This window comes from Globicephala melas, chromosome 2 (assembly GCF_963455315.2).
Source record: "Globicephala melas chromosome 2, mGloMel1.2, whole genome shotgun sequence".
Taxonomy (NCBI): domain Eukaryota; kingdom Metazoa; phylum Chordata; class Mammalia; order Artiodactyla; family Delphinidae; genus Globicephala; species Globicephala melas.
Window position 1 is genome coordinate 91,502,030 of NC_083315.2, and position 24,796 is coordinate 91,526,825.

General features: G+C 37.5%; 1 protein-coding gene across 9 annotated transcripts in view; it reads left to right on the forward strand.

Annotated features, from left to right (window-relative positions):
* Positions 1 to 24,796, forward strand: part of ZNF106 (zinc finger protein 106) — a 62,330-nt gene that overhangs the window by 21,745 nt on the left and 15,789 nt on the right. For 8 of the 9 annotated variants that reach the window (XM_060294416.2, XM_060294423.2, XM_060294420.2 and 5 more), the window contains 11 exons: positions 5,855 to 6,052; positions 9,306 to 11,477; positions 12,533 to 13,166; positions 14,314 to 14,383; positions 15,719 to 15,873; positions 15,957 to 16,017; positions 16,499 to 16,837; positions 18,818 to 19,598; positions 19,961 to 20,016; positions 21,104 to 21,249; positions 22,719 to 22,853. In XM_060294416.2, coding sequence (XP_060150399.1) covers positions 5,855 to 6,052; positions 9,306 to 11,477; positions 12,533 to 13,166; positions 14,314 to 14,383; positions 15,719 to 15,873; positions 15,957 to 16,017; positions 16,499 to 16,837; positions 18,818 to 19,598; positions 19,961 to 20,016; positions 21,104 to 21,249; positions 22,719 to 22,853 — 4,747 coding nt within the window. The remainder of the gene's footprint in view (positions 1 to 5,854; positions 6,053 to 9,305; positions 11,478 to 12,532; positions 13,167 to 14,313; positions 14,384 to 15,718; positions 15,874 to 15,956; positions 16,018 to 16,498; positions 16,838 to 18,817; positions 19,599 to 19,960; positions 20,017 to 21,103; positions 21,250 to 22,718; positions 22,854 to 24,796) is intronic. The other variant, XM_060294425.2, reaches the window with a different exon arrangement.

A 24,796-nucleotide genomic window follows, 5' to 3' on the forward strand; every position in this document is an offset into this window, starting at 1 on the left:
TGGATGAGTCCAAAGAGGTCTTCAGCAACTTAGTGACCCTCAGCAAGAAGCTGGAGCTTGATCTGCAAGAGGACAAATTCATTGAACTCTTTGCTGTGCAAAAAGAGGAGCTGACTAATGAAGACCTGGTGGAATTGGAGGCCCAGAGAAAGGACGAAGAGAGACAAGAGGACGAAGAAGTAACTGAAGAACCGAAGAGATTCATGACGCAGGAAATATCAAGGGGATTTTCTTTATTTGAGGAGGCACTGTTAGTTTTTGAGGCACAGGACCTGAACGTAGAATGGTACATGAAGGCTGCAGCGGCCGTTAGAATGCAATCCAGTGCTACTGTGTTATCTATGACAAGAAAAAAAGAGCTACTACTCAGACATCACTGGATCGTTTTTTCAATATGGTAAATAGAATTGAATCCAGCAAGGAACCAGAACCTGTGCTGTCAGCGTCAGGTGTGACGATCAAATAATTAAGGTAATCCACATATAGGGAATCAGAGGTTGACGGTATTTCATAGTTTCCAGTGATAATGAGTTAAAGATCATATATATTCAAGGTATTATAAGGGCTCTCCACATTAAATCTGAGTGAATGCAAGTTGCAGCTTGCCCTCCATTTCATATTGCTGACGATCCTTCAGCTCTACCATCTCCCTCCTCCTCTCCCTCCTCCAGTTAGTAACTCTTCTTGCCTGTTCACTTGATGCCAGCCCCTGTATGCCAGCTGGTGTACTGTACTACTGTACTTTTCAAGGTACTATACTGTAAGGTTAAAAATGTTTTCATTATTTTTTGTGTTTTTTATGTATTATTATTTCTGAAAAGTATTATAAACCTATTACAAGTACAGTGCTATATAGCTGATTGTATTAGTTGGGTATCTAGGCTAACTTTGTTGGACTTACGAACAAATTGAACTTATGAATGTGCTCTCGGGACGGAACTTGTTCGTATGTAGGGGACTTACTGTGCAAGATTTGATCAAGATGCCAACCTAAGTCATTTGGAATTATTTGTGTTTTAAGTAATATAGTTTTAGGTTGTGTGGGCAAATTAATATGTTATTAAACTTTCAGCATCTGTTTAGCATATTAGTGGAATTTTTCCATGGTCTCAGTCTTTTACTGTGTGAAGGTTAGGTCTTAGCAGCAGTATAAAAGAGGTGTTCACTCAGATTTAATGTGGAGAGCCCTTAATAATACCTTGAGTATATATGATCTTTAACTCATTATCATTGGAACCTATGAAATACAGTCAACCTTTGATTCCCTATATGTGGATTATTTAATCCCATTTCCAACATACTTCTTTCTGGAATTCACCTTTTTCTGGGCTTCTTAGTGACCTGTAGTGTATTATAAAATCAAACAAAACAAATGAGGTTAGTAAATCTAGTCATTAGGAGAGAAGCTCATTTTGTTCTAAGACTAATGCCTTATTTTATTCAAAGATCACTAATTAGCTAATTAAAACATTAAAAAAACAAATTTTGATAACTAAGATTCATGTGCATAGTCAGTGCAGAATCATAAAAAGTAAAAAACGTAGAGGTCCTTTCACTCTCTCCCCCCCTTCCTACTCCCCTCTTAGAGGAAAGTCAACAGTTTAGTGTATATCCTATCCAAACCTCTTTTCTGTGTGTATACATAGATTTATATTTATATATACACACATTTTGTTTAGACTTGCTACCATAACTGAACCACATGCCATATATGTATTGTTCTGTAATTTGTTTCTCCTTTCCTCCCACTCATCAACTTAATTGTGCCATGGAGATTTTGTCTACTGTTTTTAGTTATTTGGAGCATAATCAGATAGTTAAGGAATAAGCATTGGAAGCCTCTGAACTGACAATAGTAATGTCAGTGTTAACACCCAAACTCATTTTATTTAGAGGAGAGCACTTTGGTACTTAATTTACTCATATTTTAGATATAGTGCTATAAGGTTTGGTATGGTTTCCTGGCCAGTACAAATTATAAGGGAGAAGGCAAGCAGGTAGCAAGGAAAAACAGCTGGCAAAACTATAAAAAACAACACAATCTTAAAAATTATTTACTGACTTGGAACATTTATTGCCATGACAGTCATCACTAGTTTGTACCAAAGGGACAAATAGTTATCAGTCATTATGTTTTTTCTTCCTATCCTCAGTTTGTGATTATTTCCTCTGGATTCCATGTTTAACTACTGGCTTTCTGATATTAAGTATCACTATAATTTTTGGTTGTGATCTGGTTAAGAAAGGTAAAGAGCATTTTTTTAGGTTTTGAATGCAAGCTTGATTGAGAAGTGAGTAACTTATTTAGTTCACGATTGTAGACATCTGGAACATTTCCCTGTTTTTTCCTGATGTACTTGTTCAGATGTATGGCCTGTAAGTAGTTTCTACAGATAGATGCTATTAAAAGGGCACAAACCTTAATTTATCAACCAGCTGTTGTGGTATAGTTAGAGCAAGCTTAATAAAGAGGAGCTTATGGATAGAATATCTGAAGGCTTTGCCTTTCACACATGAGAGGAAATTGTGTGGTAACAGGATGAAGCTAATTTGGGCCCTCTGTTAAAACGCTCTGAGGAAAATTATTGCCTGTATTAGTCAGGAAGTAAACCAGTACTTTTTTACCAACAATTATTTATATATTTATACAAAGTAGTATTTTAACTGGTTATTGATAAAAAATTGGAAAATAGCATCATTCAAATATTATTTAACTTGCTATTAGCTTTAAAGAACATGTGGTTTCCCAAACACCCTATTTGGGAGCCTGAATGCATATTGTAATATGCTTGACTCCAGACACAGACACATTTGAATTTTCACAAGATGTGGTTGACCTATCCTGCTCTTTCCCAGTATAAATGTAGATTCTCTCTTTTCTCTTTTTGAAGTTTCTTGTAAAGCTTATCTTTAAAAAAAACAAAACAAAAAACTAGATTTCATTTATAAGAAAAATGTTAGGGATTTCTGTGTTTTGATAAATCTGTGTTTTTAGTGTTAACTTTTATGTTGCACTTATTGCTATACCCTTCTGGGTAGGATCTCGAGGTATTTTTCTGTCAAGTAACTTCGGAATTATGGTTAATACTCTTTGTTGCAATGAAAGCAAAAATGTTTAAAAAATCTGTGTTTGAGCGTTTGATACATGTCCAACATATACCTGTGCTTTGGAAATTGCAAAATATGTGGGTTTATTCTTATGGATATTTATTTTTAACAGAGTTAGTTACTGTCTACTTTATACTACATTCCTTAATATTTTAAAAAGTCAGTGTCGTCTTCCAATTATGTCTTTTAAAGAGGGATTTTGATGGTTTGGACATATGAAAAATTCTCCGTGGGAATTCCCTGGTGGTCCAGTGGTTAGGACTCCATGCTTCCACTGCAGGGGCCACAGGTTCCGTCCCTGGTCGGGGAACTGAGATCCCGCATGCCAAGCGGCACAGTCAAAAAAGAAAAAGAAAAAAATTCTCTGCATTTTGGAACTAAGGCTAGAATCAGGGATTTTATTCAAGAATACCTTTTAGAATGATGTCCCTGGTACTGCAATATATGGTTTAGCGTTCTATAAACTTTGAGGTAGAAAAGTGGACTAAAAACATTTTCCACAGTTGTAGAGAGTTTAAAGCCCAAAAGATTTTCTAACCAGAAAATTCAGTTGATTTGAGTTGTTATTATAGTGTAAATTATGTATGCCAAGTTTGTTACAGTCTTCAGATTCTTCTGATGCTGCCCATTGGGGATAGATTTCTATTTATATATACACTTTAAAAAATTTATTTATTTATTTTTGGCTCTATTGGGTCTTCGTTTCTGTGCGTGGGCTTTCTCTAGTTGTGGTGAGTGGGGGTCACTCTTCATCGCGGTGCGTGGGCCTCTCACTGTCGCGGCCTCTCCTGTTGTGGAGCACAAGCTCCAGACGCACAGGTTCAGTAGTTATGGCTCACGGGCCTAGTTGCTCCGCGGCATGTGGGATCTTCCCAGACCAGGGCTCGAACCCGTGTCCCCTGAATTGGCAGGCAGACTCAACCACTGTGCCGCCAGGGAAGCCCTATATATACATTTTAAACTTCATTCTGTGTTGCTGTGAGAAAAGGCTTGCTTTCTGTTACAAGTTAACATTCACTTTGAATGAACTACCTTAATTTTAATTGCTTGAGAGAAGAGTGTGGATATCCCAGGTAAACTGAAGAAAGTTGAGGATTATTTTTCTTTAACTATATAATTGTAGTAAAATACAGTTGAAAACTCTCAGCGAAAATAATGTATTTAAGTTCCTGGAGGATTAGAATGAATTAAACTATCGATATTCAGGGTAATTCAGGGAATCTGGTCAGAACTCATTAAAATGAATCTTAATGTCAAAGACTATATTGCCTCCAGAGCATTTGAGGTACAAAGTCAAGAAAAAAGATGGAAACTTATGAAGTTTCTCCGTTTTTCTGAGGTGTTTTTCATGATTCGTACAAAGTAAAAAACTGTTTTGTTTACTTACTGGGCATTGTTTGTTTATAATTTGTCACCATTAACCATATACTTAGCTTGTTTCCTGGAATTAGTAGTTGCTCAGTAAGTTTTTTGTTTTTAATGAATATTCAGATGATCTGTAACAGAAAGCATCTTCTAGTAAATGAGGTGCTTAATTTTGAGGGTCTCTTCTGGCTGACTGATGGGAATTCTGCCCGTGTCTTGTTGGATGTATGTGAGGGGAAGATGAAGCAGTGTTGTGTATGTATTTCTTGTGTCTGTCTGTCTTATCAAAGACAGCATGTCTTTGTATGTGTGTTTTTATAGAATGGCATAGGAAGTGCAAAAATATCACTAGTATTAACCTAAGACAAGTGATAGAGTTAAGCCAATTTGGATTATGGAGTGGATATTATTGTCCATTGATTACACATGTGCCCGTGGTGTTCAGGTGTTTCTCATCAATGACTGCATAGATTGCTGAACCAATCAAGGGACTCAGGAAGCTAAAAAAGCAGTTAAATTATTCATCTACTACAGCTCTGGACATTGATTCAAGACTTTGGCTTCTTAAACTGGCCAAGTATGAGATATACCATTAAGTGTGTAAAGTAAAAGAAGAAAACGCCTGCCCAATTATCTTTCTTAACCGAGAACCTGATTATATTTCTCTCTAAATGGTGTTCTTTTCTGAAACCTGAGAAAAACCATTTGCCTAGCACAGCTGTTAACTTCCTACAACTGAAATGCTTTCCATTCCCTTTAAAATAAGCCCTTCTGAAGCAGAATGTAGATCACATGTATCATCCGACCAAAAAAGTTTGCTGAGACTACTAGTATCATTTGCCCTGGGGTCCGGAATCTTCACATTCCAGGCAGAGCTCCAGCTGCTCCGATTTAGTTACCAGGTTGTGATTGGCTACAACGCCTACCCTTTTCTCCACCCCTTAATTTTCACTGGGAGAAAGCTTTTGAGCCAGAGATTAAATGTAAGAGCTGTCTCCAGGCTTTCTGAGTGCAGCTGGCACCATGGGTGTGCTCTGGAGCAACTTCTGTTTGCTCTGAGCCCCCCGCCCTGCCTCCCCTTTCACCACGTTTCCTCTGGCAAGGTTTTAAGTACAGCAATTCAAGAAGATTTCTCCTCCTAAACTGTATTATTCTGAAGTGTATTGCCTCTTGATTGCTGGAAAAGAATCTTTAATTCATTTCAAAAGTAACTTATGAACAAACTTATTAAAAGTGATGAAAGGAGCACTGAAATTGATTAGAACTCATTTTTCACTGTGCCAAAGTGTGCAGTGTCTTTCAGAGGAAACTATAACAGATCTTGTGAGTGTGCCATGCCAGTGGGGAGAATTGAATGCCCCTCATCTGCCTCTTTCCCTAGGGACAGTAGTCATGAGTGCCGAGTGTGCGGGGTCACAGAAGTGGGTCTTTCTGCGTATGCAAAGCACATTTCTGGCCAATTGCACAAAGATAATGTTGATGCCCAGGAAAGAGAAGATGATGGAAAGGAAGAAGAAGAGGAAGATTATTTTGACAAGGAACTCGTTCAGTTAATAAAACAAAGGAAAGAACAAAGTCGGTAAGTAATAATTTTGATATTTTAAAAAGCCTATCTGCAACAGAATGTAGTAGAGAATGCATTTTCCATTTACATTCTTTTCAGCCTATAGCATTCAGACTTATCTTTTTTTAAAATTAAATTTTGTTTTTTTATTGAAGTATAGTTGATTTACAAAGTTGTGCCACAGATTTATTTATCTTAATTATAAAGTTTACCTTGAAGTTGCTGTCTTATTTATAAAAGGCAATGGAATGCTTTCTTGAACTACTGTATTAACTCCTTAAAAAAAAACCCCAAAACTCAGTATTGACCCTACCTAAAAGCTAGGCTATGTATCTGAATTTTACCTTGTTGATAACTATGTTTAGAACTGTTTTTATTAGTTCCAAATTGTTTTGGATACCAATAAATTCTTATTTGGTATCCAGATTTTCTAGTGGAAAGGTATTAGTGAATAAGCTTCATTTGAATATGTTATATGGCATTTCTTATTTCATCCCTTAGGAAAAAATTGTTTTGCCTAATGTGAATTAACATGGTGCTTCTACCAAATTTGATTTATCCCTTTATTATTAATTTCTTCAGTAAATATTTATTGAATAAATCTATATTCAGTTGGACACTGTCAGGATCATTTCAGCAATAGGAGTTTTATAGCTTGTACTACATAATTTCATACCTACATCTATAATTCAGGTATTAGCGTTTTGTATTTTAACATTACTGATTTGTGGTCTGAAGAGTTTAATTAATGAAGCAGAAAATTTCAGATATGAGTAAAAGAGATATAGAACCAGTTATGAGGTGGGGTAATTTTTTAAGTCCTAGAACATGATAAAAAACATTTCAAATTATAAAAATTTTAAAGATCCTTCTTGAATACTAGTTATCCCTGGTCTGTATTTCATTTTCAGTTAGAGGTTTAAATATAAAAAAGAAGTAGTTTTTATTCTATATGCTAAAAGTTTTTTGAACAAGTCCTTGAAGGAGACTTTCTTAGTTTTAAAATGTCCGTAGCAACATGGTTCTTAAATTGTTTAGTTGCTTATCCTTCAAATGACATTCTCACTACTTTCAGTATAGCTGTAGTTTACTCTTGTTTTAGGGTGTTGGAGCCTCTAGGAGACTAACTTCTATTTTTGTTCTTACACTCTTGTGCAACTATTAGCTTATCTGTGTAAATGATTAAACATTAAGTCAGAGGGTAAAAGAGCTTCTCAGTAAATTAGACATTCATGTTGTAGATACTATTCTTTGATCATTTTTATATGCCTCTTTGGTGACCTATTTATAAAGTCATCTACTTATTTCTTCATGAGGTTTTTTTCTTTTTTCCTTCATGAGGTTTTTAGTTTATATTGTTCTTTCTGGGCTGTGGGTTTAGCTGCATGCTATTGTCCCCCTGACCTAGCCAATTCATGATGATCTAGGAATTTTACTTTGTGACTGACTTAAATTGCCCAGTTCTCCTCATTTCTGGATGATAATTAGTAGAGCCAAGTCAGTGATCTCCTTGGATGTCATAAGTTTCATACTGCCTAGAAACAAAAAAACAATTTGGTTAATGGTGGTATAAAAATCTTCCAAGTATCTGTAGTAACACTTGTCACTTGGGGACTTAGGGTCTCCTGTTTAGAAATAGTTGTAATTCATAATGTAAGTGGATGTTTGAACTTTTAGGTAAATTAACTTTTAATTACGTCTTGTGAAAAAGGAGGAAATTCCAATTTGTGTCCAAAATCTTATAGACATTCGAAACTTTTAAAGCCAGTTAAAGTCAATACTGAGTTTAAAATTAAGGAGGGAACCCAACTGCCGAAACTTTGAGATTTTTATTCTATCAAGGTCTAGTGGTTAAGAATGTTGGCTCTAAACAGACTTGTGGTTGCTAATGGGGAGGGGAGAGTGGGAGAGGGATGGACTGGGAGTTTGGGATTAGCAGATGCAAACTATTATATATAGAATGGATAAACAACAAGGTCGTACTGTATAGCGCAGGGAACTATATTCAGTATCATGTGATAAACCATAATGGAAAAGAATATGAAAGAGAATGTATATATATATTTGTATATATATACATATATATGTATAACTGAATCACTTTGCTGTATAGTAGAAATTAACACAGAATTGTAAATCAGCTACACTTCAATTTAAAAAAAAAGAGCTCTAGAGTCAGACACCAAGGTTCAGATCTCTGCCGTAACACTCACTGCTATCTTGCTCTAGGCAAGTTACTTAACCTCTCTAATCCTCAGTTTCCTTATCTAAAAAGTAGGAATAATGCTACTTGCTGCAGAGTTGTGAAAATTAAATGAGATAATCTGTGTAAAGTGATTAGCACTAAATGCCTTATGATAAGTAGGTACTCAATACATTTTAATTAGTATTATTCAATTTTTTGAGCACATAACACATGCTAAGCACTGAGCCAGGCATACTATAGGCGCTTTTTAGAGAAAAATGGTTTTACACCTATTCCTGTGATGTTTGCTTAAATTTATTCACGTTTCTGTGAGCTCCTTGTCTAACATGAATAGTTGAAACAGCTGTAGCTTCTTTATAAAAACCGCTAGCTCATGGAGCTCCTTATAGCACTTACTGTGGGTGCTACTTGTTATGTGCTATTTTACTCCTGTTTGTGACCCTGCTTATTTCCTTATTATAAGCCCTTCAGGAAGAGGAACTATACATAAAAGTTTTCTTTTACCACTAACAGTCACTGAATGTGTACTTAATAATAAAGTGTTTATTAATGAAAGTGATTATGCATAGTAAAATCTTACCATTTAAAATAGGTTAAGAAACTGGGTTTTCAGAAAGAATCAACTATTGAAGAAATCATGGTATTAGGAGCAGGTGAATTTAAATTGTATTAACTATGATAACTAACCATAGCTACAAAATATACTTGTTCTTATTCTCAAAAAATTGTATAATATAAAAATAATAATTGGATGATAGGGACAAAATCCCAGAATATGCCGAGAGAAACAGGAGCAGGAGAGGGAAGATAGTATAAATGTGTCAAGTTTTTAATATTTTGGGGGTGATAGGAGACACAAGATGTTAATTTCTAATCAATAAATTGTGAAATATAAGTTTATATCATTTAAAGATATGAAAGCATCTACTATTTGAAATAAAAGTCTCTGTTACATACACTAGGTAACAGAGGAGGAAGGCAGAGCGGAAGTTTGGTGGGTTATGCCTTTAGAGGGACCAGGAGAACTCTTTTAAGTCACTAATGAAAGACTTTTTTTTCCAGGCAAGATGAACCTTCCAATAGCAGCCAAGAAATAAACTCTGATGACAGGCGATCCCAACGGAGACGAGAAGACCGAATTCCTTACCAAGACAGAGAGAGCTACAGTCAGCCAGCATGGCATCATCGTGGACCTCCTCAGCGGGACCGGAAATGGGAGAAAGATGGCTATAATAATACTAGGAAAAACAGCTTCCCACATTCTTCGAGGAGTAGTGGTGGATCAAGAGGATGTTCTGGGTGGCATAAGGGTGTTGCAGGAGGCTCCTCAACTTGGTTTCACAGCCACAGTAATTCTGGAGGTGGTTGGCATTCAAATAGTGGAATGGTAGATTGGAATCATAATGGTACAGGAAGGAATTCCAGTTGGCATTCTGAAGGAACAGGTGGCTTTTCCAGTCGGCATATGAACAGCAGTAACGGAAACTGGAAATCCAGTGTACGTAGCACAAATAGTTGGAATTACAGTGGCCCCGGAGACAAATTTCAACCAAGCAGAAACAGAAATTCTAACTGTCAAATGGAAGACGTGACTATGCTATGGAACAAGAAATCTAAGTCAAACAAATATAATCAAGAGAGATATAAGTGGCAGCGGCAAGAAAATGACAAAGTTGGTGCAGTCGCCACATACAGAGGTCCTTCTGAAGGATTTACAAGTGATAAGTTTTCTTCAGAGGGCTTACTTGACTTCAATTTTGAGCATCTGGAAAGCCAAGCCACTAAACAAACAGATACCTTAGCTTCCAAAATTGGTGGGAAGAATGGCAGTGTGGCAAGGGAAAAGCTCCGTCGCTGGACTCCTTACCCTTCCCAGAAGACTCTGGATTTACAATCGGGAGTGAAAGAAGTCACTGGTAACAAGTTGGAAACGATAGATAATGATTTTAGCTTGATAACCACAGGAATACAAGAGCCCCAAACTGATGAAAGAAATAATTCTCCAACACTGAAAACACAAAAAGAAACACACACTAGATCTCTTAATCACAAAGCCACTTCTGACTGCACTGCTTCCTATGAGGTAGCGAGAGAGGGCCCCATTGTAGAAAAACCTGAACAAGAGCATACCTTAAATAAGATGCCATTGCTAAAATCCCCACTCCTTCCAATTCCAATCACTAAATCAGCTCCTCAAAAGCAAGATTCAAAGAATCCCTCAAAAAATACCAAAACGAATTCTTTTTTTCCTGGAGAACACTCAAACCCCTTGAACAAACCCACAGTGGAAAATAATCAGGGTTCTTACATATCCAAATTGCGAAATTCAGGTCCTCGTGTTTTAAAAGGGCATAAAAGTACATTTGGAACTCACAGGGAACCTGATGAAAATTTAAGTGATACGTTACAAAAAGCCAAAGATGTGCTAGAGTGTAATGAGTCGTTGCAAAATCCACTTCTTAGTGCTTCTAAAAGGACCAGGAATTATGCAAAAGCAAGTAGGAATGTAGAAGAGTCTGAAAAAGGATCTTTGAAGATTGAGTTTCAGGTAGACGCATTAGAAGATGAAAGTGATGGAGAGATATCTGATGCAGAAAAGGATGGAACAAAAATTGGAACCCTGGGTTCTGCAACTACAGAAGTTTTATCCTGCAGTACTCATGCTGCTGATGAGAAAAGGGGGGATGAGCAAAACCTGAAAGCATCTAGAAAACCATCCACTTCCCCATGTAACTCAACAGTTCACCAGAAAGAATCTGAGTTACAAATGACATCTGTAGCCAGCCCACACTCTGACTTACTGCTAGATTTGAAAACCTCTCTAGAAGATGCACAGGTTGATGACCCTGTTAAATCTCATGTATCTTATGAAACAGAAGGCTTTGAGACTACTAGCTTGGATGCTGAGCTTCAAAAAAACGATATAGGTCAGCCCTCAGGCCCTCTCCTGCCTGAACTAAGTAAGCTTGGCTTTCCTGCCTCACTCCAGAGAGATCTAACCCGTCACATTAGCTTGAAGAGCAAAACTGGAGCACACCTTCCTGAGCCAAACCTCAATAGTGCTCGCCGCATCCGCAATATCAGTGGTCATCGAAAGAGTGAGACAGAGAAGGAGTCTGGGCTCAAGCCAACCCTCCGGCAGATTCTGAATGCATCTCGGAGAAATGTCAACTGGGAACAGGTCATTCAGCAAGTAACCAAGAAAAAGCAAGAGCTAGGCAAAGGCTTACCCAGGTGTGTGCCTCTTTTCAGTATCCATTTCCCTTTTTTTCTTTTAAACTTACCCTTTGACTCTGGTCAAGAGAATTCTCCTTGTTAAATTTAATTAAATGTTTGCAAAAAATATACGTTGTAGATGTCTGGTTTAAATATCCAGGAGTGACTACTTGCCTATTCTATAACCAATGGAATAAAGTGTTTCCTAGCAGGGAATTCAGGTTAAAAAGAAGCACACCTACTTCTGAGAAAGGAAGTAGGGACAAGGAAAAAACTTAGAAATCTAGCACTTTGGTGATAGGGGCCATAAAGTGACAGCATAAAAAAAGTCAATCTATAGCTCTGTATCTATCTATAGATCTTAATGAGTGGTACAACTTTTAGGTATAACTGTTCTCATTACCTTTTACTTAGAACGTGTGGATGGTTATCCTTCTGTATTTGCTCTGGGCATTTGTATTTGTGATCACAAAATACTTTCTCCTAAGTACTTGTGTAATAGTTTGGCTATTCATCTTACGTTGAGGCACTAAACTTATCTGAATGGTAAAGCAGCATTCAGCATAGGTTTGCTACTTGAAAATCATCCTGCTTTATAATTACATAGCCCTCTAGGCTTAAATTTCTATCCTTGTCGAAATAACATACTTATTGTGCCCCCTTTTCTTTTCCTGTAACTTGTGAGTATCATTGAGATTATAAAGTTCTTAGCATGGCGTCTGCTGCTTGTAAATGCTTAATAAACATTTTTGTTTATTCTTTATTTGTTTGCTGTTAAAAATTACATATTTATTATTGTTGATTTAGAGCTCCATATTAAATAAAACCCTCAGTTTTTATTCCCTCCTTTTGTATATAGCTGTATACAAATATCTACTTTGGTACTTGTTACATTATAATACTTACAATAGAGTTAACTTACTTTATGTTTAGAACTCTTAATGCTCCGTGCGGGCAGAAACCATCTATTTATATTTGTAACCTCAGTGCTTAACAGAGTCTGGCACATTAAGTGGTGCCCCCTCTCCCAACCATGTCTGATTAATTATTTTTCCTTCTCTTTCTTTCTCGAGGTTTGGCATCGAAATGGTGCCTCTAGTTCAAAATGAACAAGAGGTCTTGGATTTGGATGGGGAGCCTGATCTGTCCAGTCTAGAAGGATTCCAGTGGGAAGGTGTTTCCATTTCTTCATCCCCTGGGTTGGCAAGGAAGCGAAGCCTTTCAGAGAGCAGTGTGATCATGGACAGGGCTCCTTCTGTGTTTAGCTTCTTCAGTGAGGAAGCTACAGGCAAAGAAAATGAGCCCCAGCAGATTTTTTCACCTAATAACTCATTGAGGTCTGCACAGAGTCAAAAAACAACCATGGGCCTTAAGCAGGAAATGACACCTCTAGCTGCCTCCCTAAGAACAGGTGAAAGAGCTGAAAATGTTGCTACTCGAAGGCGACATAGTGCTCAATTACCATCTGACCATACGATACCTTTGATGCATTTGGCAAAAGACCTGCACAGCCAGGAGAGCTCTACACCACTTTCAGAGAATCACAATGCCCAGGAGAGTAATGGAGAAGGAAACTCTTTATCATCAAATGCATCCTTAGCCCTTGCAATCTCCAGTTTGACAGATGCAGCCACAGACAGTAGCTGTACTTCTGGTGCTGAACAAAATGATGTCCAGAATATTAGAAAGAAACGAAGAGCCACTGGAGTGAGTATCATTCCTGTGCTTTTTGTAGAACATTTCATGTGGTGACTTGGCCTTAATTAGAAAGACTTAACTGTTTAATTTTTCTTGGGTATCTGGGGTTGTGGTTCTCCCTACTCTGGAATAAAAGATTTTGAAGCTGACTCTTACTTTCATATTCTTATCCTACTGGATTCTTTAACTGAGTAACTCTAGTAAGTGAGATGTAATTGAATATGAATGTATAGTACTAGGAAAATATGAAGTCATCTCTAAAACTAGTATCTAAGCCAATGATTCTTTGTATCACCTGACCAAGGAATGAGCCACATCTTCAGCTGTAACTTTATCTGTTTTCATGATGCATTCTGTACTGCTGAAGAAAGGTACTCTAGTGTTGCATTTGCAGGGCATGTGTGCTTGTCGGACCCAGGACTACTAGGCTTAACACTAAGGTAGTTTTATACTATGAGAGTACATCTATATGAGCATAGTCTTAGTCTCTGTTACTCTATCTTTTGTACTTAAGTTACCCAGCCTGGTCTTTTTAAAATCCATTACTTCACTGATACTTCTCTTTTGGCACCTCTGATGTTAATATTGCCTAACCCTTTCTGAAAAGAAAGAGTTGCTGGTGGTAATATAGTCTGGAATCTGTCACTGTGTGAAAATGGGCTGTTTCCTTTAATATTGGGACAATATAACAAAGTAGTTATTCCAACTCTGCTCCTTTGAGCTAGATGCTGTAGTGGATATTATTGGATGAGAGATTGTCTTATGACAAAGCTAATATCTTGGGGCTTGTCTCAGGCTGCTGAGTTTTTGGTTGTAAAGATTTTCTTGCTGAATTCTAAAGTAGAAACTATGAAATCAGATACATGTATTATTAGCTTTTACCAAGGTGATATGCTTTGCCTAAGCCCTGTGGGATTAGCATCCCTCTAGGTTGCTAGGGAGGTACTTGACCTTGGATTGTATTTTTTTTTAATCAGATACATTCATTCAACTAATATGAGTTCATACCATGTTCATGAGACTCCTACTGCCCTGTTAGAGGTGGTAGCAATAATGAAGAATAATGTATGACTATCTTAGAACTGGTTCTTTTTTTCCCCTCCTGGATAATGGCCTTTACATATTTAATATTATTCAATTTTCTTTATCTCCTTAGGATGGATCTTCTCCTGAACTCCCAAGTCTTGAGAGAAAAAATAAAAGAAGGAAAATTAAAGGAAAGAAAGGTATAGTATAGAATATTCTGGCAGAAAGAAATTGTTCTTACAGCAATTCAGCCTTTTTACAACTTGATACAGAGTGTAGCTTATCAAACATGGAATGCCCATTTATTTATTTATTTATATTTGATATTTTTGTCATCTTGCTTAAGGGCATAGAAAAAGTTTGATTTCCTACTATATCCAGTTGCAGCTGTAGAAGAAATATATGATGCCACCTAGACCTGAAAGCTAAAGTTAATATATATCTTGGACAAATTGAATTCAGTGTATAGCTAGAAAGTGTCACTGGGCCTTTTCAGTGGGGTGAAGAGGAATAGGACGTTTAGTAAAAATTTATCCCTCTTGGTCATTTATAGCCATTTCTCTCACTTTCCATTTTTGAGGCATCTTGGTTGCTTTTCTCATGTGAGTTAAGTAGAGAAGTTATTAGTGTGGCTCCCTGACTGATATGCTTCTATGACTCTTGCCTTACACTGACTCTAACACTGTTAGGGTATAAGGGCTAGTGCAGGAAGTGATTGGATGAACTTTCGGTGATTGGATGTGATAGATAAGGTGGGAGTCAAGGGTGACCTCATTTTCTGGCTGTGGCAATTGGGTGGATGATGGCATTATTTGTAGAGCTAGAAAATTCCATGAGAGTTTCAGGTTGAGGGTAGAGGAAGATGGTGAGTTCCCTTTTGGATCCCTTGAGTTAAAGGACTTTAGAGACACCTAGGTAGAGGTATCAAGTTGGTAGTTGGATATGTGGGTCTGGAGTTTAGGGGAGAGGTCTTGGAGTATTGAATGGGAAAGAGGCAAACATAAAGATGACAAATACGTGCACATAGTAGAACATTTTATTTAAAGTAATTTAAGTGTACTGTTTCAAAGCTATATTTTCTTCAGGATGCCTTTTGTAATAAAGAGAACTACTTTAAATTAACAGACTGGAAAAGTATGAATCGGGAAGAGAGTGCAAGCAGTTCAGTTTTGGGGCCCAATCTAAGCCAAAGCCTTGGGTGAAGAGGGTAGTAGATAAAGGAGCATGGGAAATGAAACCTACAAGAGTTGATTTGCCTGGGGCAGAGATTTTGCTTGGAAGGGTCATGGTGGAAGAAGGTGATTTGGTAAATTGGTACCATGTGGTGGTACGCTTGAAACCCTGAGGCTTGGTTTCTGACAGCATCAGGCTTGACTACATGATTTGTAAAATTTGATGAGTCTCCTTCCAGTGACCTAGTGGGGAGAAAATAAAGGCCTGTCCTAGACAATTGATGCAGTTCCATCGTCTGAGGAACTGTATTATTAATGAGAAGTCTCCAGTATTAAACTGAACCTTATGGTTTCTTTTGACAGAACGTTCTCAGGTTGACCAGCTGCTGCATATTTCTTTAAGGGAGGAAGAACTAAGCAAATCATTGCAGTGCATGGATAACAACCTTCTGCAAGCCCGTGCAGCTCTTCAGACAGCTTATGTTGAAGTTCAGAGGCTACTTATGCTCAAGCAGCAGGTAGTAGCAGATGGAATGTCTAGTGAAAATGGATCATCTTGAAGTTGGATTTAAAAATGCTTAACAAAATACTTTATTTTTAGATAACTATGGAGATGAGTACCCTGAGGACCCATAGAATACAGATTCTACAGGGATTACAAGGTATTCAGAGAGTCTGATGGATTGGACCCTCTGTAACTTGTTACTTTTTGGTTCTCTGTGGAGGGGAATTAAAATGTTATGAAAAAGTTAATATGATTTTTCTCGTGTCTCCTTGGTTTCATCCTTCTATAGAAAGGCCTGTGAGACTGTATATCCCCAAAATGCTTATGTTACAGAAAGAGTCCTGGGTTAGGAGTCCCAAGACTAGGGTTCACATTTTGGCTCTTCTTTTAGTACCGATGTGACTTTGGATAAGTCACTTAAAATCTGAAAAATCGGAATATTAGTGCCTGTTCTTTGGTAGTTTTATATATATATAATATAATATATATTAGATACAATATAGCTTATATAATAATCTATTTTAAAGAATTATGAGGGTTTTTAAAATTCTCTTGTAATCTTTAAAAATACAGATTGGCTCAGAAATGAGTGGCTTTTCAGATAACATTTTTGCATTTGTGTATGTTTCCCATTCTAGAAACATATGAACCTTCTGAGCGTCCAGACCAGGTTCCCTGTAACCTTACACAAGAACAAAGGAACATTAGATCTCAAACATCTGCTGATGCCACACTGCTGCCTACTCCTTTTTTCCCGGTTTTCCTGGAGGCTTCATCTTCCCATGTGTCTCCGTCATCCACTGGAGCCCCTCTCCAAGGAATCACATCTACTTTCCAAGCCCATGGCAGTGTTCCTGCTCCAGACTCATCAGTTCAGATTAAACAAGAGCCCATGTCTCCTGAACAAGATGAGAATGTGAATGCTGTGTCACAAGGCTCTGCTTGCAATGTGTCCAAGGAATTACTGCAAGCTAATAGTATGTAAACTTTTCTCTGGGTTAAGGGCAACCCTGTAGTGGGTCTACGGCAATTTTATATCAGTGATGTAACATCATACTTGCCCATTAAAACTGAAGTTATTACAGTTTTTCTTGAAGTTTTCTTATTTAGGAAGATTATTTAAATATTGGTAACCTTTTTCTAATTTCTAATAGGATTACTGAAGTGACTTTGGATTAGCACTTAACAGGTTTCATTTATTAGGATTGGTGCAGAATTATTTGGTTTTTTTGAGATAAATGGCATTGAAGTTGTTTAGTCAATTTTCTAGATAAGATATAGCCTCTGAATTTCTCATTACTTAACTATCTTTATCATTTCAAGTACAAACTAGGGTTAATATAGACCTGAGGAGCAGGTGGCCATGATGAAAGGCAGAGGGCTCTGGGGTTTGGAATCATCTAATAGAAACTTGGGTGTTTTTGAGAAATAGCTAGGGTTTTTACTCTCTTCATAAAATAATTCTTACCTAGTTACCATTTGAGAATAACTTCCAAGCTATTTAAAATCTCATCTGAAGTTTGCATAACCACAGTGGTGCTACATTGAAAATTAAGTAAGAAGCAAACAGGGACTTCCCTGGTGGTCCAGTGGGTAAGACTCCACCCTCCCAATGTAAGGGACCCGGGTTTGATTCCTGGTTGGGGAACTAGATACCCCATGCATGCCGCAACTAAGAAGTCTGCATGCTGCAACTAAGAAGTCCGCATGCCGCAACTAAGAAGCCCGCATGCTGCAACTAAGAAGCCTGTGAGCTGCAATTAAAGATTCCACCTGCTGCAACTAAGACCCGACACAGCCTAAATAAACAAATAAATAATAAATAAATAAATATTAAAATGAAAGAAGCAAACTGATATTGTGTGATTTTTTTTTTGAGCAAAAACAAAAAGTCTGAAGAATTATCCTACATTTTGCTATCTGTTGCAACACTAATCATTGATATCTACATCAAATGTATATTATCTTTCATACTGAATTATGTTATTTTTATATGGATACTATTTAGTATTTTTTAAAAACTACTAGTATTTTTTTCAAAAATAGCTTGTATTTTATTTCCTTTTCTGATTGCAAAACTAATTCATGTTCATTGTAAAAAGTTGGGAAACTATAAAAATATGTATTTGTTATTTTGTTATATATTTCAGTCTTTTAAAATTATAAATGTTTATGTGCTTACATGAGACTTTATACAAAGGACAAGTCTAGTCTGTTATAACTTGATTTTTTTCCCACTTAATTATGATCATTTTCCTGTGTCATAAAAATAATTCATCTAAAACACTATTTTGCTAGTTGTATAATATTTCAGAAGTTGCATAATATGAATATACAATAATTTATATAATCTTTGAATATTTACGTTTTTTCCTTTTTTTGTATTCTGTATAACGCTGCATTGTATATGTCTTTGAGTATGTCTGTGATTATTTCATCAGTTTAAATTTCTAGACATGAAATAACTAAGTCAAAGAAAATAGACATTTTAAGTCAGCTGACTTTTTAACTGCTAGTATGTAGCTAAATTGGATGATATACAGGTAAAATGCATAATGAAAACTTCTAAGAAATAAAGGTGAAAGCACTTTAGCTAAATAGATAATTTGTGTCTACTAAGAATAAAACACATTGTTAAATATGTGGACATTTCAAACAAGAAAGAAAAAAGATCAATAGAAACAATCCCTGCCCATAAAAGGAGCTTTTGTAGGGTATAAGACATGCATGTAATTTGTGAAATTAATGCAAGGCAAAGTATATAAATACTGTAATAGAAATATGTGTAGGTTATGGGAAGCTGAGGGGTGAGATAACTAAACCATGACTGTTAAAGTTGTTAACATATCAAAATGTCATTATTTGGTAGAAGTTCAATCAGTGATAACTGTAGTTTACGACTACAAATACCAGACACAAAAACGATGGAATAATTCTTTTTTTCCTTCTCAATTCAGGAGAGATCAGTGACAGTAGTCCAGTTTATCCAGTTATCACTGCAGCATTGTCCTTATCAGAGCTAACAGAGAGATTCCATGAGCCTAGCCAAGAACTGAAGTTTTCTGTGGAGCAAGGAAATACCAGAAACAGAGGGAACAATCCCTCTTCCCAATCAGCTGGTCTTCCTAGCATAAATAAAGAAGGTGAAGAGCCAAACAGAGGCAACAGCGGGTCTGAAGCCTGTACCAGTTCTTTTCCAAGATTGTCCTTTGCTTCAGAAACCCCTTTAGAGAAAGAGCCCCACTCTCCAGCTGACCATCCAGAACAACAGGCAGAGTCCACTCTGACATCAGCTGAAGCTAGGGGGAACAAGAAAAAGAAGAAACTTAGGAAGAAGAAAACTCTGCGGGCTGCCCATGTTCCTGAGAACAGTGACACTGAACAGGATATATTTACTGCTAAACCTGTAAGGAAAGTAAAAACTGGAAAGTCCACTAAAGGGGGGAAAGTGACAACCTCCACCTGGGAAGATAGCAGAACTGGTCCAGAACAAGAGAGTGTCAGAGATGAACCAGATAGTGACTCGTCTCTGGAAGTCCTAGAAATTCCTAATCCTCAGTTAGAAGTGGTAGCCATTGATTCTTCTGAAACTGGAGAAGAGAAACCAGACAGCCCATCTAAAAAGGATATTCGTAACTCCACAGAGCTAAACTCATTAGAAACTTCTCGCTCTGGTTGTGATGAAGTTAGCTCTACCAGTGAGATTGGCACCCGTTATAAAGATGGCATCCCTGTAAGGTAAGGACACTGTGTTGGTCCAATCAGAACAGCTTTCACCATTCTATTCTTGAAAAATAGAACTTTTTGTTCTGAATCAGAATTTTTTTAAAGAGTCACATTTATAGAAAATCAGTAGGGATAATGGGTATGGAAGAATCCAACCTTAGCAAGGGAGATTTTGTGTTTTCTCATTTGTGTTGTAAATACTTACTGTACTTTCATTTCCTTTCATATAGAAATTTCAGATGGAAAAACCGATCTCTTATATCATTGCTATTTTGTCCATTGTTTAGAACAATCTTTTGAGTCAGGAAAATATAAGTTTTACTGCCTGGCCTGTTCACACAGATGCTAAGAAGACTTTTGCTATTATTTTGTAGTGTGGCAGAAACTCAGACTGTGATCTCATCCATAAAAGGATCAAAGAACTCTTCAGGTATTTGGTTGTTCAGTTTTATTTAAATTAATCACAGAAAAAAAGTCTTGTAAATATTAGAGCCAGGGTTTAAATCTACTTAAATATGCTTATACAATAGGGGACGGGAACTGGGCTTGTTACCAAGAGGATTGCTTTGACCAGCAGTTATGGTATTCCTAAATCCTCAAATCCTGGCATTTCAGTTTCTTACTCCCATCTCTCTTACCTGGCTGTCTTACGTGTTCACCTAATTAGTATAGTTGGCCTTCTGTATCTTCGGTTCCGCATCTATGGCTTCAACTAACTGCAGATTGTGTAATATGCATTTATTGGGAAAAAAAATCGTGTATAAGTGGACCTGCACAATTCAAAGCATGTTGTTCAAGGGTCAGCTGTAAACAGGAGGATGTGTATAGGTTATATACAAATACTACACCGTTTTATATAAGGGGCTTGAGCATCTGTGGATTTTGGTGGGGGTGGGGGTGGGGGAGTCCTGAAACCAGTCCCCTTTGGATACCAAGGGACAATTGTATTAAGGTTTTTTGGCTCTTGGGGGGTTTTGCTTTGAGAAGGAACTACTTAAAAATAATGCCTTGGGCTTCCCTGGTGGTGCAGTGGTTGGGGGTCCGCATGCTGATGCAGGGGACATGGGTTTGTGCCCCGGTCCGGGAAGATCCCACATGCCGCGGAGCGGCTGGGCCCGTGAGCCATGGCCACTGGGCCTGCGCGTCCGGAGCCTGTACTCCGCAACGGGGGAGGCCACAACAGTGAGAGGCCCGCGTACCGCAAAAAAATAATAATGCCTTACTCAACAAGATAACTGGCAGCAGAGGAAACTGGATGTGGAAAGATGCTTGGTGCCTTATGGGTATCACTCAAAGCTCACTATATAAGTATCTTGTTCCGAAGTGAAAGGTCTTCCCTGCCTTTTTTTTATTATGAAATCTTCATAATGAAGATCACTAATGAAAATGTGGTGTTTTGCTGGGGGAACTAGGCTTTAAGGAGAATCCAGAGACCACTTTTTCATAATGGTTTAAATTTTTTAGTATCTTTTGAGACACAGGCAGACACATCTCTGAAACATATTCTTGTTTTCTAGAAATATCTTCAGAGCCAGGAGATGATGATGAGCCCACAGAAGGGAGCTTTGAGGGGCACCAAGCTGCAGTGAATGCAATTCAGATATTTGGGAATTTACTGTATACCTGTTCAGCAGATAAAACTGTCCGAGTTTATAATCTCGTGGTAAGTTGATACAACAATTTGAATATTTTTGCTTGGTTGCAGGTTTTAGAAACTCCAAGTAGCTCTCTCTTAGACTAGGAGTTTATTTGCTGTCCAGAGATGGAGTGGGCTTTAGACTAACTTTAGATACAGTTGATCCAGCGGCTCAGTGGGGTCACTGGAGACTTAATTTCTTTCTTTATTTCCATTCTGCCTTCTCTGATATCACCTTTTCCTAAAGCAAGTTCTCCTCCTGCTCACAGATAGATGTCAGTAGCCACAGGGGTTTCTTTTCTCTCCCACCACCAAAAAAGGGTCCTGTGCTTTCCTCTCCGAACAATCACTTGGCAAAAGGAAATGGGATTATAACAATAGGCTCGCGACAGTCAGGTCCCAGCCCTGGAGTTGATGCTGAGGTCTGTCACATAGCTGCTACATAATAGAGAAGGGATAGAGTGAGTACTGGAGAAGTAGTCAATATAAGAGGAGGCATTTTCCCTGAGAGTTGATTAATTATCCCGGTTATTAAGAAGAGCAACGGTCTTCCACTACCCCACACTTAGGATAATCTGATGCTCATTACTCTCAATTTTCATAGAATGGACTTTTGAGTTTTGAGTCTGGTATGCGTCAAACTAATTCTTTTTATCCACAACGATAGCCAAGAAACTTTAGGAACACTATGTTTGAACAAGTATGGTGAAAGTATTTGAAACTGATGAAGTCCTTGAAAATCAAAAGGTTAGATAGATGATGGACTGAGAAAACGTTTGCTGTAGGCAACAGGTATATAGGTTCCTTTAGCCTAATAATGTGAGGGCAACAGGGATGACTGAAGGAAGGAAGCAATGGTACCAGGAGGTGTGACTGTAAGATTTGGGGAATTGGCTCTAACTCTGAACTGAAAGGTAAGTATAGGTATATATGTACATTCTAAATATATAACAGTATGTGCACAGAGACAACAGGATGTTCCATTATGAAACCACACCTGGAACACTAGACCTGTGATGGCACCTGACATATCTTTGAATATTGTGGCGCATTCTCTGCATAGTGATCAAATGCAGGAACTTATCTGGGTAATTAGCTATAGTTTGGATTTGCTAGCTTTTTGGTCCATATGTTAGAGAGCCTTGCCCTAGATATTAACTAAAATTCTGATCTGTCTTATACCAAATTGCCCTAAGTATTGGATTGGCGAAAAAGTTTGTTCAGGTTTTTCTGTAGCATCTTATGGAAAAACCCGAACTTATGGCTCAGTTAACATATAGTTGCAGGTTACCTCAGTACGTGTGACTGTTTGCTGGGCATTCAGTGAACAGGTATTTACTGAACACCTTTTGATACCAGGTACTGTTCTAGACTCTGAGGCTACAACAATGAACTGTATGTTTTAGCATCTTTTTTTTTTTTTTTTTTTTTGAGGAAATGCATTATCTAATCCATTTATATCCACAAGTAATGATCTGAACTGTGCTTGACTTTAGAGTCGGAAGTATATTGGTGTCTTTGAGGGCCATACCTCCAAAGTGAACTGCCTCCTGATTACTCAGACCTCTGGGAAGAATGCTGCCCTTTACACTGGTTCCAGTGATCACACCATTCGCTGCTATAATGTTAAGGTAAGTGGGTCCAGCAAAATCAAACGTGATAATATTGAAACACTTTGACTGTATTTACTGTGTAGAGTGGAGACACTGAGACAGATACTACATTCTGTTCACTTTCTTGCTTCTGAACTTACTCCAGTACCCTGTATAGCCTTTGGAAGAAATGAGGCTTAGATCTAAACCATGTTTTCTGTTTCTCTCCACCAGTATCTTTTCACTTACTACTATTAATAATATACCTCCTTTGTTCTTTTCAACAATTACTCTTGATTTTTATTTTCACATCATATGCCAAAATTAATACTAGAGAGAAAACAAAATGTTTAAATTTTTTAAACCTGAAAACATAGAAGTAGATATCTCCTCTGAGAAAGAATTTTCTAAATGTATTGTAAGAAATGAAGGAAAATCATTTGCATTAAATATATATATTATAGGACTTCCCTGGTGGCACAGTGGTTAAGAATCCACCTGCCAATGCAGGGGACACGGGTTTGATCCCTGGTCTGGGAAGATCCCCCATGCTGCGGAGCAACTAAGCCTGTGCACCACAACTACTGAGCCTGTGCTCTAGAGCCCGTGAGCCACAACTCCTGAGCCCACGTGCCACAACTACTGAAGCCCATGCTCCTAGAGCCCATGCTCCACAACAAGAGAAGCCACCACAGTGAGAAGCCTGCGCACCGCAAAGAAGAGTAGCCCCCGCTCACCGCAACTAGAGAAAGCCCGTGCACAGCAGCAAAGACCCAATACAGCCAAAAATAAATAAATAAATTAAAAAAATAAATATATACACACATATATTCTTTAAAAGATTTGATTATTTAAGACAAAATTTATAATACCAAAGATTAGGTTTTGAACATATATAGATGGAATGTGTGGTAACAGGAACACAAAGGAAAGGGAGGATGGAATTGTGCTGGTGCAAGGTTCTTATATTTTATTGGGGATAAGTCAGTTTTACTTTGAACTAGATGGTTACAATTTAAAGAGTTAATCTCCAGAAGGCTGGCTCACAGCTTCAGTGTGCGTCAGATAGACCTGGAGAGCTTGTGAAAACACATATTACTGGACCCCACTCCCAGAGCTTCTGATTCAGTAGGCTTGGGATAGGGCCCAAGAATTTACATTTCTAACATGTGATACTGATGCTACTGGTGTAGGGGCCACACTCTGAGAACAGCTGCCCTGGAGCAACCACTAAAAGAATAAAGCAAAGAAAGACAGCTAAAAAATTTAATAGAGGAATTAAAATGGCATACTAAAAAACACTTGTTTAATGCAAAACAAGGCAGAAATGGGGGAACAGAGAAATAAAAATGAGACAAATAGAAAGCAAATTGGAGTCTAAATCTAGCCATATTTAATAATTATATTAAATGTGAATTAACACTAAAATCAAAAGGCAGAGATTGACTAGCTAAAGAACAAACATCAAAATCTGTGCTGTCTACAAGACACACCTTTTAAATTCAGACACAAATAGGTTGAATTAAAAGAATGGAAAAAAATGTACTATGCAAATAATAACAAAAAGAGCTAGAGTGATTATGTTACTATCAGGCAAATAGACTTTAAGACAAGGAATACTACTGAGACAAGGGTGGCATTCCATAATGATAAAAATGTCAATATGGCAGGAAGATAAAACAATTAGAAATATATGTATGTAATAACAGCACCAAAATATGTAAAGTAATACTGATAGAACTACAGAGGAGAAATAGACAAATCCACAATTATAGTTGAAGACTTCAACACCTCTCTCAATACTTGATAGAGTACTGGACAGAAAATCATCAAGGATGTAGAAGAACTGGACAATACCATTAACAAACAAGATCTAATTAATATTTATAGTTAAAAAAAAATTAACATTCATAGACTCTGCCACCCGAAACAGCAGCATACCCATTCTTTCCAAGTGCATATGGAGCATTCACCAGTATAGA